At 37.9% G+C, this 16,616-nt stretch overlaps 1 protein-coding gene across 1 annotated transcript; it reads right to left on the reverse strand.

Annotated features, from left to right (window-relative positions):
* Nucleotides 1-1,854: 1,854 nt before the first annotated feature.
* slc13a1 (solute carrier family 13 member 1) lies at nucleotides 1,855-14,110 on the reverse strand. The gene is made up of 15 exons (XM_046037731.1): nucleotides 14,000-14,110; nucleotides 13,016-13,144; nucleotides 12,363-12,499; nucleotides 12,017-12,183; nucleotides 10,752-10,791; nucleotides 10,494-10,575; nucleotides 9,525-9,682; nucleotides 9,202-9,321; nucleotides 7,669-7,767; nucleotides 7,016-7,117; nucleotides 6,420-6,511; nucleotides 5,999-6,093; nucleotides 3,750-3,911; nucleotides 2,420-2,557; nucleotides 1,855-2,305 (listed from the first exon to the last, which is right to left on the reverse strand). Exons 1-15 carry the CDS (start codon nucleotides 14,102-14,104, stop codon nucleotides 2,162-2,164), a joined length of 1,770 nt encoding a protein of 589 aa, XP_045893687.1. The 5' UTR covers nucleotides 14,105-14,110; the 3' UTR covers nucleotides 1,855-2,161.
* Nucleotides 14,111-16,616: the final 2,506 nt, after the last annotated feature.

Genomic DNA, 16,616 nt, shown 5'->3' on the forward strand with positions numbered 1-16,616 from the left:
GCTGCTCTCTTCAGATTGTCCGATCATCTGTATAGTTTTACATTCACCACTGCAAGACTGTGAGTCTCAGCACACTGTCTGTGATAGTTAAGTTCAAAAGCGCACAGTGAAGATGAACGCCCACTTCTGCATGTCAGGAGGGGGGAGGTTTTTTTACGAGCTGTGTGATGCCTCTCCTGCATACACAATCTTTGACTGGAAGGGGGCAGCAACATGTGTTTGATTCACAGAAAAACACACTTAAAGAGGTAGACCTCACAATAAAATATCATTAGTAATGTAAATACGGATTTATCAATATTTATTTTATTTGTTAATTAACTATTTATTAAATTATTTCTGCTCACATGATGTGGCTAACTTATTAGTCACCGTTAAGATTTTGAACTTGTGAGTTATTGAACTGCTGAAAAGGGGAATGACAAAAAATTGGCAGTTGATTCTAATATTTGTCCACTTGAATTAATGAGGGTGGACAAAATATTGCAAACAACATTGTGTGTTTACATGTTTATAACATTATCAACACTTCTCTGAATCAGAAACTGAGCATTGAAACCTTCATGAAGGAAGACTATATTGCAGGGCTGCTGAATAGGCAGTGGTTCCAGTCAGGTGTATTATATTCATACAGTAAACAGTTTGATAGCCTGTGTTTGGAGGCTGTAACTGTGGCCACTAGAGGTCAGTGTTTCTCTGGCGTATTTTACTACTCAAACAATTTAGAGATTCAAATGCAAAAGGAGTTTACAGAGCAACAACAGCAACACACACACACATATATATATATATATATATATATATGGAAAAAGACACACAACCTGTGTGTGTTTCATGTCTTTATATCCCATTGGGGACTGGGACTAATCGATGGAGACTTGTGTCTTAAAAAGCAGTCTCTAACTGTGGGGACCTCAATTTTTGTCCCCACAGGTAGAAGGTAGAGATGCTTTCTGAAGGGTTAAGGTTACAACTGGGTTAAGGTTAGGGTTAGGCATGTAGTTGTGATGGTTATAGAAAGGGGCTAGTGAATGCATTACGTGTATATGTGTGTGTGTGTGTGTGTGTGTGTGTGTGTGTGTGTGTGTGTGTGTGTGTGTGTGTGTGTGTGTGTGTGTGTGTACAGAACATTACAACAGCTTCATGTTTTTAATTACTGACGTTTTATTCTCAGTTTCTTCCAGTTTCAAGATTTTTCAGTCTTGTTTGATTTTGATTTGCAGCTTCTACTCACACAACACCCCAGCAGTTATACTGCAGTATAGAGTGCGGGTGCAGCGTATGAACAGAACTACATCGCAGACACTATGAAGACGTTTTTTCCAAATTTACAGCTCTAGAAACAACAACAAAGATACAACATCAGTATCAACACAAAGAAACAAAAATAACTAAAAAGATTTTCTATAATAAATATACATATCAATATAAAATCTAACATGTTTAAGAGTTATCAGTTTGTCAGCAAATTACTTTATTTGGTTTCATTTCATCCTCCCATTTTCCTAAAACAGCTGTTCACTGTAGTTTTTAGCAAACAAACAGGCTGCATTTTTGGGACCTATTTCCAGCGGCGGATTAATCCACATTTAGCGCTCTGATGAGTTTTCCAGTTTCCACAGGACATTGTATGTGGTAATTCAGTAAAAATAAACTGTGTATGTTCATGATAATAACGGATAATTGTGATTTTAATTGTGATGCAAATAGTTTTTGGACAACGGTGGCACTCTACGGCACAGAGAAAGAAGATGTATCACGTTTTAGATACAATACTTGTTAGTCGGATCAGTTCCTTGTTGGTTTGGGTCTGCTTATGGGATGTGTTGACAGCAAGACAACTGAAGAATAATACCAGACTTATTCTTTAATCACAGTGTTTTGAAACAGCAACATGTACAGAGAAAGGACAAAACATACAGTAGCCTAGAAGTTATATACAACCTGGAGAACCAGTCTTACAACAAGGGTTCCTAAATGTGTGAATGCGCTATAGAGGGGGGTCAGTAAAACAACTAAAGAACAATAAATACATTCTCTCAGGATTCAGTGAATAAAAACACATTAACCTATTCCTTCTAAGAGCCTCCTTGGAGCCCCCTTAAGAGGCTCTTGGAGGTACCTGAGCCTCACAGTGAGATCCAAGCCTGGGGGCCCATCATCAGGGTGTTGTGGCGTTGAACCCGGGGAGGATTGGTGCCCAGTCAGGGTATGTATGCAGAGAGAATAAAGGAACTCCCCATGTCGCCACAGCCAACATGACGGAGAGTACGCCGATCACATTGACGCCAATCCCCGCCTTCACCTGCAGCAGCAATCAGACATGGAGGTTATTTGTGGGTATCAGTGTAGTATCGCGAAGGAGTTAATTATAAAAACTGCTTTCTGTTTGTTTCTGTGTTTGTACCACAGGACTCACCATGTCCATGATGCTGATGTGTCCGTAGGCGAATACGACGGCGTTGGGCGGGTTGGACACTGGAAGCAGGAAGGAGAAGGATGTGCACAGGGTGGTGGGGATCAGGACGTACAGCGGGTTGACGTGGATAGCCTCCGCCTGAAGAAAGACGGATCACACAAACAGAAGTCTCTGTCTTAATTCTGAAATACTTAATTCATCTTCAGCACTCTGTAACATAGTTTTAGTAATAAGACTTGTTATTTATTCATCCATCTACTCTATCTAACTTTTAGTGTTTGTTTTTTGTGAATAGCATAAAGGGAATTAAAACGTAATCTCATTACACAACCCTGTGTTGTAAAATGATAAATAAATGCCTTGTAACCTTGAAATAATTATCACGTGTAACAGCTTTGTCATTTAACAACAGTGATCAAAGTGTGATTGTCATCGTCCGTCCGTCTGTCTTTGATGCACAATAGTTTGAACACTGTTTATCTCCCATTAATTCCTCATTCCTAAAAAAAAATGAGAAAGGACTAACACAAGCTAGCCTAATAAGGTTTATTTTTAAATTCTAAAATACAACATATTAAACTTTTTGAGGATAAAGTCCTGGACTTATTTTCACAGTTGTTCCGTATTTCTACTTTATCTCACACCATAAATGCTGACATGATCACACCGTAATTGATACAACAGCTTTTGCTACATAATGCATTTAAAGAAAAATTTATTAAATAATAAACAAATCAGAACATGAAACACGGTTTAATGAACTGAAGGAGGTTTTCATACAGTATTAAGCAGCTGTGGACAACAGAAGCCCCCATATTAACTGGTAGATAAAATCACCATTTCTGCCACACTGCTGAGTGTTTGGTCAAAATAGTTTCTGTACATTTTGGTTATAATTCCGTCATTTTTGCACATTTGTGTTAGTACTTAGTTTGTGGCAAAGAGTTAGTATTACTGTAAAGAAACCATAATTTCACTTAAACGGATGATCTAGTGAGGAACAGAAAACATTTTCAAATAATCTATGGGTTTATAATACAAAATGATTAGTTTGGGAGAAGTCTGATGTTAACTTAGATATGTTGTGTTTTGTAAGAATGTTAGGCATAGTAGGCTTTAATCTTTTGTTGGTAAGTAATTGTGTTTTTTTGGTTGCTTCTTTTTTTTATCCTAATTGTTTGTGTATTTCCTGCAGACCAGAACATATATTTCAGTCATTCAAATATTCAACGTCAAGGCTGAAAAAGGTCTTTCAGCAGATGATTTTGTGACAATAAAATCTCCTAAAAAACCAAAACCAAAAACACTGCATTAGACACTGTGAACCTACCAGAGGAGAGAGGATGGGGAGGAAGATGGTGATGGTGGCGGCGTTGCTGGCCACCTCTGTTACTGTGGTGACGATGATGCAGGCGATTGTGATCGTGGCCAAGACTGGCAGATCACCCAGAGGTGTCAGCAACTCGGCCACCCACAAAGACAGGCCCGACTCCTGCAAACACACACACATCATCATCACGATTGACGAATCAGCAAGCAGGTTCTGAACCATTTTAATACATGTTTATGCCTTGTTTTAGACGATTAAAGGGTCAGTTCAAGATATACAGTGGGTACGGAAAGTATTCAGACCCCTTTAAATTTTTCACTCTTTGTTTCATTGCAGCCATTTTCCAAAAATCAAAAAAGTTCATTTTATTTCTCAGTAATGTACACTCAGCACCCCATCTTGACAGAAAAAAACAGAAATGTAGAAATTTTTGCAAATTTATTAAAAAAGAAAAACTGAAATATCACATGGTCATAAGTATTCAGACCCTTTGCTCAGTATTTAGTAGAAGCACCCTTTTGATAATGTGGCTAGACACAACTTGCATTTTTTTGTGATTTGAATGAACCGACCCTTTAACTACAAGTTACTTATCATCCCAGACTATTTTCTGATGTCCTGCTTTGAGTTCATTTCTACTATAAATCCCTTTGCAGAGACGTTGTCATGCTGCGATGAGACTGAAAATGTGCATGGTGCGTTCAAGGAGGCAGGTTACATTAAAGTTCCTTGCATTCCTAAGTCATATCAGAGTGCAGATCTTTACCAAGGTTATCTTAGCCAAATTTTAAAGGCGATGTAAGACTTTTAAAAACACTTGATGGCAGGTTGTGGTAAAACCTGCCATCAAGTGTTTTTAAAAGTCTTACAGACTGCCATTTAAATAAACTTGTGCTGTAATCTTTTATGTCTTTTGTTATCTTTGTTATCTTTCCTCTGGGGTGTTTATTTTATAAAATGACTTTGATTATGTCTCATCTCAAATGTGTTATTTTATGTCTCCTCAGTAGATAATGTTAAGCTCACACGGAGAAGTCCTTAAAGTGCTCAGAAAGAAATGTTTCATTATAACTACGCAAACTCTTTCTGCTGATGACTGTGTGATGTGATCGAAAGCTCCAGAAGAGCAACTCAATGGAGCCTGAGGTGAGATTGTTTAAAGCTTCAAGGATGCTGATCTTACTCTTCTGTTTCATCCTGTTATGTAATGATGCCTCTGGGCTACCTTGTGATTTTATAGCAAATTCCTATGACAAAAATATCTACATCACTTATGACATACTTGTCTTCTCATGACATGATGGTAATTTAAAATTCGTATCTTAAGGGAATGGGAAAAATGTTAATTATCTTTCTTTCCAAGAGTTAGATGAGAGAAGAGTGATCCCACTCTCATGTCTGTCTCACAGCCAGGAGATGACTACATTAGCTTACCACAAACACTAGAAACAGGGGGAAACAACTAGCATGGCTCTGTTCAACCAAAACAAAGTCCTACCAGCACTCACCGGTTAACATAGTTAATGTCTTGTGTAAAACGTGTACAAACTGCACGTTGTGGTTTTACAGGGGGGGGGGGGGGGTTATATAGGAAGTAAAGGCTGCCAACCAAGAAACAGTCTGCCACATAATCCCCTGTAAAACCACAATGTGCTGCTTTTACATTTTTATGGATTAAACAAAAGGAATGTAACGTTTTAATTAGTGAGCTTTAGAGGTGCAGCTAGGTTGTTTTTACAAAAGGATAGAGAAAAATATTCCTTTAAAGCAGAGGGCCTCCCCAGGGGGGCTGCAAACAGTTTCAGGGGAGGATGGAAGTGAAAAAAATCTTACATTATTTATCAATAGGAGATCACATAGAATAGCCTACATGTGTGTGTTTTTGTTAAAGAAATACTTCAATGGTGCAGTAGTTTGGGGGAAGTTTACTATTTTTCCCACTTTCAGTATTCAAAGTATTTGGTGTATTCTGAAGTTATGTAAAAGAAGAAGAAGAAGTAATATTAGGTTATCTTGGCTCAATTGTTGAGTGTAAACTAAGCAAGCAAACTAACAGGGTTTGAGGGGACACCTTTTTCCCGCAGTCTCAGACTCTAAAAAACTGCTTTAAAGCCTCCTTTTGAAAGACTGAACACATTTTTTTCAGGAAGATGTTTTTCTTGCTTCTTAGGCAAACTCAAGAATCCAGTTAAATGTCCTAGTTAGCAATATGAGGAAGGGTACACATCACACAGACAGACGCAGCTTACCTTTGCCCCTTCAGCGAGTGCAAAGCCTCCACCCACCAGCAGCACCACTTTCCACGGCATGGCGGCTTGGAACTCCTTCCAGGAGATCATGGGCTCTGGATGGAGAGAGAGCAAAAATATCCTGCTCACATCTTTCCAGAAATTACGGAAGCTGCCCAACACACAGGTTAACAACTGGACAGCAGTTCAAAAACACGTTCAGAACATTCTTGACTATATTATTATTATCAAGTGAAGGTAAAATCAGACATAACACACAGCTGTAGTGGAGTGAAAAGTATATTTTCCTCTGAATTAGTTAAAATACCTTAAAATGGTACTTCAGTATTGAGTAAGTACATGGCAACATTCTCCATCTGGTTATCTGATGTTAATATGAACCTATTAATCACAGCTAAATCATAATGTTTTGTGTATTTACCATATTTTCTGGAGGGTCCGTAGGCAGGTATGATAAATAATAGGAGGCCCAGCAGCAGAGCCACGGTGGCATCAGTGATGTAGCCTTTGTGACTGTTCAAGACAAGAACAGAAAAGACTGATCAACTGAGAAGTGTTATAGCTTATAAATATTTGATTGTATTCGAGATGATGACACTGTCTGGTTACAGCAGTTACATTACATTAATCACATAATTCTAACAGATAACACACTCAGGGATCAGGTTATTCTAGTTGTTTGTTTAAATAAATTTAACAAAAAGTCTAAAACCAACAGTGTGTTAGTCCATCTGTTCACTTTGTGACTCCCCTACTCTGTCGTTCTCAATCCCAAGTCCATTGGTTCCCACTGAAGATGTAAAATATAAATACAACAGCTAACAAGTTTCATTTATTAAAAGGCTTAGTAATCTACTAAAACAGCTGTAGTTATTAGCAAACGTTACTCAAACAGGAGCATTTGTTGGGGAACATTCTCAGCGGCGGATGAATCCACATTTGTTATTATGAGTATCTGCGGCACGAGGACGGTGCGTGTGGGACTGAGTGAAACTAAAAAATAAAAGGAATGCTCACTGAGGGAAGAGAGAAGCCCAGCCGGGCATGAAACCTGGAGATCTGGTCAACCACAACAACACCATCACCAGGAAAACCACCCCAGTGACGATCTCCTGTGAACTGGAGGAAGGGAAAAAAGGAGAGGGAGTGAATGAATGAGTTGGTAATGAAAGAGCAGACATGTACATTAAAAAAGGAAATGAGTGCATGGATTAATAACTAAATAAGAGAATAAATGTGAGAAGATGATTGATTAATAAATGAAAATGAATGAACAAATAAATGAAATAAAGAATCAATGAATGAACACATAACTGAATGAATGTATGAATTAATTACTTAATGGACTCATAAATGAATGAATGGATGGATGGATGGACACAAAACTAAACGAATGAAGTAATGACTAAATGGATTAAGGGACTGAATGAAAATATGACAGATTGAATGAACAAACATAAAACTGTGTAAATTACTAAATGAACTTTTGACAGATTGAATCAACGGACATATAACTGAATAAATGAATGTGTAAATGGATGAATGTATGAACATATAAAATGACAGTAAGAATGAATTAATCAATTAAGCTACACATTATAATTAATAAATGATTGAACGTATGGTATAGCTGAATAAATGAATGAATGAGTAAATGAACAAATGATCACCTCATGGGTCCCAGCGACCTGTACTCGTCTTCTATCACTTTTTTGGCTGCTTTCTCTTTTTCAGACTGCTCTCCTTTGCAACGCCACAGGAAGCTGAAGCTGTGTGTGTGTGAAAAGTGTGTGTTCAGTGCACATATTCAGGTTCCAGTACATTATTGATGGGCGACAGAGAGATGCACACAGTGAACTAAATGATTGACTTTGATTGGCTAAAAGCACACTGAGAGCGCACGGCGCTGACTGGCTAATGAAAAGATTACTGAACATGTGCAGAGGTCCGCGCCGCTCATTATTAACCTGTCTGACACCATCACATTGCTAATGCTAACATTAGCATTACACATCATGCCTCAGCCTCAGGTTGTGTTGAAATGAAAGCAGGTATCATGGAGTCCTGAGATTATAACAAAACATGTATCAAAGCCAAACTGAGTTATTCACATATTCACTGTCTTTGTTGTTATTTTATTCTTGCAATGTTAGCTATTGCTAATGTTAGCTTAATTACAGAAGATTAAATCTACTGGTTAATCAGAAATCTGAGTTTCAAAGGTTTTGGAAGGACTGAACCAACAAGAACACTTAAACCTGTTTAATACCTTGTTTAAAGTTTGGAAGCAACCCAGCTGCTGAGTTATATCTAAGGCTGCACTATACGCACTAAACCAATGAGAAGAGTCTTAGTCGACCAAGTTTGCATCAGTTAGTTAGTCGCAGAAAAAACAAAAATTCAACTTGGGAGCTTTGCCTTGTCGTTAGGGACAAAGCAACTGAGGATTGTTACACCTTTAGCCTCAGTTAGCTCAGTTAGCTCAGTTAGCGGTGTGGATAAGTCTGCAAATTATTTGTTCTTGTGAAGTTGGAACAACTTGCACAATGTTATACTGCGTTGAAATTAATTGACAAAATGATGTGTCCTACACATTCAGAATCTACCACCACATCGTCACTAGGCGGCATGCTTGGTGCCTCTTTTAAAATGTATATTTTAATGCTCATTATAATAGTTTTGTATTTCTCTGTAATGTAGTAGCCTACAGAGTTTAGTTTATAACATTCTTCTCACCCTTAAACTCAAACCATTTTCTGAGGCCTACAAAAAATATATTTAAGTAGGCTAATTAAATTAATATCAACAACGTGTGAGGACTAGTTGACTAATGGCTTTAACTGATGACTACTAGTCGACTAGGAAAAGTTGGGGCAGCTTTAGTTATATCATCTCTCTGACGTTCTTTGACATGTACAAAAAGATAAATGATGAAAATAAATAATTCATCATTGTGGCCTTGGACCACACTGCATCTTCATAACAATAAAATATAATTTATACAAATGGGAAAGGGAAACTGTGATAATAGTAATGAAACAATGGACATGAGGCAAAAAGGGAAAAACCCCTCAAGATAAAGCTGATCATGTGGAGGGAAATAAAAAGAGGTAGGAACTGGTTAAGAACCAGACAGCAGGTTAGTTGGAAGAGAAACACAGATAGTTGGTGATTAACAGAGCAGATGGTGTGTTGACACTCACTCTGAGCCAATGAAGAGCCAGTATAGCCATATCCATGTCAGCACCAGCATGATAACACTGATGGGCAGGCACAACATGAGCCAGTTGCCGAAGTTAATGGCATTGCAGTCCGGGTAAATCCTGAATTCAAAGAAAGTGTTTGAGGTCCAGCAGAGTGAATTAAACATCCTTCAATGGAGAAATTTAAATCCACACCAAACTTTACACAGATTGAATTATTTTTCATTCATTTTCAGTGTTGATTCAAATGTCTTCACAGGATTTTATGCTTTGTCTCCTTTCTCTGTCTCATACATACTGAGCATATCTGGTACATCACTTACTGGTGGAGGTATTCAGAGAAAATGAGGTTGGGTGATGTGCCGGGCAACGTGGTGATACCCCCGATGTTGGAGGAGTAGGCAATACCAATGCACATGGCTTTACACATCATTAGGTCCTGTTTACACCTGCTGGGCGCTTCAGGCTGACACCCAGAATCCTGCAGGACAATACCAAGGGAGGAATTACACAGCATTAGTTGTAATAGTACTGGTAGTTGCAGTAGAAGTAGCAGAAGTACAAATCACAGAAGTTGTAGGCGTAGTTGTGTCAAAAGTAGTAAAAGTGGTAGTAATAGGATTAGTAGCATTAGTAGCAATAGTAGGATCTTAATTGGGTTACTGATTTCTTTAAACAGTAGTGGAGGTGATGCTAGGGTCAGTAGTGCAGGCAGCAGTAGCAGAGCATTGTAGTGAAACAGTTGCAGACTCAGCAGTAACAGCAACAGCAGTAGTAGTAATTGCAGTAAAATAAGTAGCAATAACAGTAGCAGATACTGGTATTAGTAGTAGATATAGCGGTTGTAACGTCAGCAGTGCAGTAGTAGTGAAAGAGCAGCTGCAGAGTTACAAGTTAAATTAACAGTAGTACCAGTAGTAGAAAGAACAGCAGCTGTATTAGGATTAGTAGTATCATTCGAGTGGCTTAGCAGCATTTGTAGCAGCAGTAGCACTGCAGTAGCAGTGGTAGTACAGCAGGCTACCAGTATAAGTAGCAGTATCAGAAACAGTAGTAGTAAGCAGTACCAACAATAGTAGCGCTTGTATCGGTAACAGTGGTAAAATACGTAGCGGTAGCAGTGGCAGAATCAGCAGAAGTAATAGTGTATAGTAATGGCAGTAACAAAACTAACAGTAGCCATAGTTGTACTAAGAGTTGAAGCAAGCAGTGGAAGTCAAATATGTAGTAGTACTTGTCAGTTGCAGAATCAGCAGTATCAGTACTGGTAACAGTAAAACAGATGTTTGTACCTGAGCTGGAACAGGCTGCGACACCGTCTGTATCTGAACACAAGTGTAGCTCTCTTCAGAACCATCTGGATGCTTCTTGTCACTGAAAGACAGATATAGTGTATATATATACTGCATGTTCTCCAGTGACAAGAACCTAGAACACTCCAACCACCCAGGACTCATAGGGGCAGTGAAGGCAACAGAACATCACAGCAGTGTTTGTGAAGTGATCAATGAGCAACAGTGAACATCACAAAAACATAATCCTTCACTTACCTCACAATTTCTTTGATCTTTTCGTATTGGTCGTCAGTTTCTGCAAAAATAACAGCCTGGTTAACTTCTCTTCGTTCTTATGTGTCTATTCTAAGAGGTATTTTTTTATGGCAGTCAAAAACTTTATGTTACATTTGTGCTCGTGTTCACTGACGAATGTTGTTTGTCAACTGTTACGTCTCTCAGAATGTTGTTTTTTGGCAATTTGTTACTGCAATTATATTTCCTTTGTTGCATTTGAGACATATTAATGCACTGTATCTGTTTTTCTTTTCTTTTCTGTATCTTTCTTTCTTTCTTATTATTTGGTTAAAGTGAAGTGTTTTTAAATGTGGTTCAAATGCATTTCTTATTATCTCTGCTTAATTTAAAGAGTAACCTTTGTGTTTCAATGGAATTAGTTGCCTGAACACTAACCATAGCTTTGTGTGTTAGTGTTGGTCATGTTAAAACATTTAATACTCATTACAGATTACTCATTGGAAAAGAAATTACATAACTAATCATTCAACCGCAAAAGTATATGGTTAAAATTCTAGTACTTGTTGTGTGTACTTGTTGTAATAGTAGGGTATCCTTTGAAATATTTTGACACTAGAGCCAATGTGATACCTGAGTTTCAACACTTAATACTAATAACTTTACCACTTTCTTGTAAGGTACTCTTCTTAAAATGTTTGCTAGTCAAACGCTTTATAAATAAATAATTTAATGCTTTTTAGATTAGTCATAAGTCATAAATAAGAAAACATTTTAGGTTGCCAGGTGCTATTATTTGGTTTATAACTTTATTAAATTATTTTAAAAAAATTAATAAAGCCATTAATTTCAACCTACGAAGCCTTTATAAAAGGTGCCTTATCAGAGTGATGTACCCTTTCTCAATACCTTACGTGAGGAAAATCGTTGAACTACAAAAAACTTTTAATACTTTTAATTTAAAGAAGCTAAAGTTATTAAATCTCCGCAACCCTGTACGCAGGATAAGCGGTTGACGATGGATGGATGGAAGTTATTAAATGTTAGATATTGTCTAAACAGCTATACAGTAACTTTGTTTAGTGTGAAAATGGTTAAACTATGACTTCAATGAGTAATAATGTGATTAGTAAACACTTGAATCTAATGATGCGTTCATCACATTTCCGTTCTGAGATTGGATACCTAGTCTTAAGTAAAAAAATTAAAATAAAGATGGAAATAATCTCAGTTAGATCTTGTTGACATACTGTGTGTTGAACAGAATAAAAATTAAATCCAGGTACCATCCAGCTGCAGGTTAGGGTTGTCTTCGCCGACACACGCCCCCTCTTTGGCCTTCAGGATCTGCTGGAGTACAGCCTCCACGATGGGCATCACCATGGTAACAGCCGAAGTGTTTTGGACCCACATGGAGAGTAACGCACAGCCGGACATGAAACCCAACATCAACCTGGAGACGACACCACGGTGGTCACAGCAGGAACATCTAAAAACACATTTATCTGCATCTCTGAAGCGTCACTTCTAACCTCCAGTAACCACCTGGGAGACTGCATCTCGTCCGCTGACACATACCGACCTGTATGAAACTAAAATCTGAATTCTGTGGTAGAGAAGGGCGGAGCTCACCACGCAGGGTTGACTCCCACCATGGTGACGAGCTTCAAGGCGATTCTGCGATGGAGACCCCAGTGCTCGATGGACGTGGCGAGGCAGAGGACGCCCACCAGCAAGAAATGGAAGTCTTTAAAGTACTCCTTTGCCACCTGGAGGAGAAACAGAGAGGGTGTAATAAGAGAGTAATACTGTACAAGTAAAGAGTAATAAAGGGAGAAAAAGTTACAATTTTAGCCCAGTTTCTAATGTAAATTTATTTTGCTTGTTGCCCTGTGACTGAAATCCAACTCATACAACACAACAAAGAAGAAAATAAGTAAATAAATAAACAAATTACAAAAGCATACAAAATGAGCAAGATTTGGATATTTTATGGATTTATTCAAATATTTCTAATTTAATAGTGCTTAGACTAATCCTACAGTATTCAACCAATGTGTTTCTCATTATCAAAGATAGCATCAGGGTTAAAATAGGTGTGATGGGACAGAGATGGGAAAGTTATGGCACCGAACATTTTACATAGTTTTCAAATATGCAATACAGCCAGACTGTAGGTTAATCATGCATTTCTTTGTTAGTCTTCATTAGTTTAATAACTCTTGAGGAGGGATTTAGAACAGCAACTTCATGAAAACATAAAACTCTTTTAAAAGTTGACTCACGTCCGAGGACTTCATGATGCCAAACATGGGGAAGAGGAGGGCGGGGAGCATGGCTGTTATGGACAGAGGAATCACCTCTGTCATCCAGTACGTCGCCATTAGCAGCAATACAAAGGCACATTCTGCCTCCTGCGGGGACAAAACACACGGACGCTGCTGCATTTATCTGTCAGGTATGATTGTAAAAAGTTACCATAAAAAGTTCGCATCCAGAGAACACACACAACTGCGTGTTAAGGTTAAGGCACGAATTTTTGGTTGGCTGTTTGGTTGTCAGGCTGTCTCAGTTATTTTCTCTTTATGTGTACGGTGTGAGCACTCAGGTCGTGGCTTGAGATTGAATAGTAGCCTACTGTGTGAGCACAGTTTTCACTCTCCTTTTTAGCTCTGGTTTGGTCTTCACCAACTCCTGAGAAAAAAATATCTTTAGCTGCTCCACTTTCTTCACCAGCCATACTCTAACTTTGTCTAAGTAGGTTTCCATCCACTTGTTTTAAAGCACACTTTCAATGTGCATGTAAAAAATAAGCCGAGTGGAAAAACAACACAAAAACTTGTAGTGTACAGTGGATTTATCAGAGTTTATATCTGCTGGAAACACTGAGAAAGACTGAACCATTAAGTAAATGTGCTGTAAAAATTAGTGCAGCTTTAACGAGAAAAGGAAAAATGCTACACAGCTTCTCCCACACCTCTGACAGGCAGTGGGCAGAGATGATACTGCAGTATGTGTGTGTGCAGTGAACATAGATGAAAACACTGAGATCAAACCGATGAGCTCAGTGTTATCATTGTTACCAAAGCGGGAATCACTGTTAAAAATAACAAGCTATTTTATTGTCTTCCAGAGCAGTAAAGTTATTTCATCTCTTCAGTTCAGTTTACTTTGAATTATAATCTTCAACTTAGATGGGGTTTTTAAAAAAATATAATTATTGCTGCTCTTTGCACTGGTTTGGTTGTCAGCGTGTAAAGGAAACTCACCTTTGTCCCAATGACAAGAGGAAGAGGAAGCAGCAGCACTGGCGTAAGGAGGATCAGGGCAATGCTGTGATAGTTCCACAATCCTCTGCTCAACCTCTTCAACATTCTCCTTTTCTTAATTTTTTTTTCCTGCTGTCGTTTAATTTTTTCTCCTCTTCTCTTCTGCGGGTTCCCGATGTGATGCTTAAGCTAAAAGACTTTACTGCAGCTGATAACTGAGCTGTAGTCTCGGTGGCAGGAATGCAGCGTCAGGTCAGCCTTATTCTCACAGACTCCAGCCTTAAACTGTCGCAGGTCGCGGGTTATGTGTACATATCTGTTGGAGTCTTCTTGGGCAAGAAACCAAACCTAATATCCAGTTATCTCTGTATCAACACAAAGGTGAAATAATGATGTCATTTTGGAAGGGAAATATTAGTTTCACATTTTATCTGTTTCTACACTCCTGTGGACATGTATATGGATTTTATTTAAGTGGTTATATTTAAAGTTTTTACAAAATTCAAAACATCTGTTTTCCCGGAGAGTTCAGAGGAGCTCCAGGAAGCATAATACAGACTCTGAGTTATTGGACGGTGGCTAGGCTAACAGTTTCCCCTGCTTCCAGTCTTTGTGCGAAGCATCATGGGCCTCCTATCTCTGTACTGTACAAAAATTTAACTGAGAAATTGTCTCATCTGAATCTGTTATAAATGTATTTTTAAAACTTATCAGTATATTTTGTGTATTGTTGGTTGTCCTCGTGTTTTGTCACCTTGATTTTGATTTTATTTCATCGCAGATTTTTTTTTTTACTGAAAAATGTACCAAGAACGATAAAAACTGTGACGTCCTAGTGACGGATGACACAGATGATCACAGAAACTGAAACTTGTGCTCTTCTTTTAACGCGAAGAAGAAGAGGTTGTGGAAACTTTGTGGTGATGAGTAAAATTTACACAAAGCAATGGCAAAATTAAAAGGGAGTTTTGGGAAACCATTCAGGCTGCTTCAGAGGCTAATGTTTAGTTGGATACTGGTGTTTTCTTGTGACCATGGTTGTGGCACACATTTTTATGCTGAATTGAGTGCATCGTATAATTGAGGTATATAGATATAGCAGAGGCTGGGGTTATAGGATACTAGTGTTTGTTTACATTTCTTTTGAGTTTACTTGACCACAGATGTGATATGTACCCAAAACAAAGGTACATTTAAAACTGTCAATTTCTGAATGGGGTTTTGTTGCTTTCTCCCTGTATGATAAATATTCAAATTAGGGGTTAATTATCACTGATGTGAATGTTTATTTGTTGTAAATTCCTGCCTAATTTATACACATCAGCTGGAAACTTTGTCAGCTTGACCATTTGTCAGCCTGACATATTTTATATCCCTACTACAATTAACAGAAGGTTCAGTGGGTTCGGGGTGGTTAAATAATACCTAGGTGCAATATATAACTACACCAGAGGTACTGAGCAACCATCCAGGATACTTCAGATGCTAATTGTTGGAGGACACTTCTGTTTCTTTCCCCACAGATTTTCAGTTGAACCAAAGGAAATTTTAAGGATGGATATTTCTTGAAGTACCTTACATTTGGCATACTACTTATACTGAATTAACCAGTAGACATTAAGAGTCAAGGAGAATTTGTATAAGGTTTATCATCATATTCAATATTTTCCCAAAGCAAGAGCAAATTTAAAACTGCCTATTCTCTTACTTTTCCCCTGTATGAGAAAGAAGCAAATGAAAAGCTACCTTTTACTGGATGTGAATGTTTACAAATTATTCGAAAAAAACAAAACAAAAACAAAACTTCATCCAGCCATTCAGGCTACTCCAGAAACTAATTTTTTATCTTTCTTTTGAGATCAATACACCACAGAGTTTTGACTGAATTAAACCGTTCTCTTCTGGAGATGACAAGGAATGAAGTTCAAGTTGTGGAAAGTTTATCATAAAATGTGACATTTACTCAAAAGCCAAATCAAGATTGATTGTTTTTAAAAAAGGAGTTTTGTGACTTTCGCCCTGTTAGAGAAAGACAAGTTGTAAACTCATATATAGACAACTGTTAGACTTGGTTTGCATTCATCAACATACATTTTTAAATGTATAATTTTCCACGAGTGTAAATCTTTTCCGATGTTTGCCCATCTGCCGTATCTGGCGTATTTTTAATTCCCACCACAATTTAACAGAAAGTTCACTGGGTTCGGGTTGGGTAAATAATACCTAGGTGCAATACATAACTACACCAGAGGTACTGAGCAACCATTGTGGCTTCTTCAGATGCTAATTGCTGGAGGATACTTGTGTTTCCATCACCACAGATTTTCAATTGAAATGAGCCAAATTTTAAGGATGGATTCAAATACCTTAAACTTGGCATTCTACTTATACTGAATTAACCAGAAGACACAAGTTCTATAAAGTTTAACATCATACGTGATATTTTCCCAAAGCAAGAGCAAACTTACTTTCCACTTCTATGAGGAAGAAGCAAATGAGGGGCTACTTTTCACTGGACGTGAATCTTTACAAATGGTTATAAAATGACAAACTCTGATTGTCTGCATTTTTTCATAAATGTTGCCTGAATTATAGACATCAGCTGGAAACATTTCAG

Source organism: Micropterus dolomieu, linkage group LG22 (genome assembly GCF_021292245.1).
Source record: "Micropterus dolomieu isolate WLL.071019.BEF.003 ecotype Adirondacks linkage group LG22, ASM2129224v1, whole genome shotgun sequence".
NCBI classification, from domain to species: Eukaryota; Metazoa; Chordata; class Actinopteri; order Centrarchiformes; family Centrarchidae; genus Micropterus; species Micropterus dolomieu.

What these genes read in the sequence shown, in the direction of transcription:
- slc13a1 (XM_046037731.1), bottom strand. Translation starts at nt 14,104, where the DNA reads ATGTTGAAGAGGTTGAGCAGAGGATTGTGGAACTATCACAGCATTGCC. An exon ending in AGGTCGCTGGGACCCATGAG is followed by an intron (nt 7,118 to 7,668) that starts GTGATCATTTGT and finishes CCCTTCCTCCAG; the next exon opens with TTCACAGGAGATCGTCACTG. An exon ending in TGGGCTTCTCTCTTCCCTCA is followed by an intron (nt 6,512 to 7,015) that starts GTGAGCATTCCT and finishes TGTCTTGAACAG; the next exon opens with TCACAAAGGCTACATCACTG.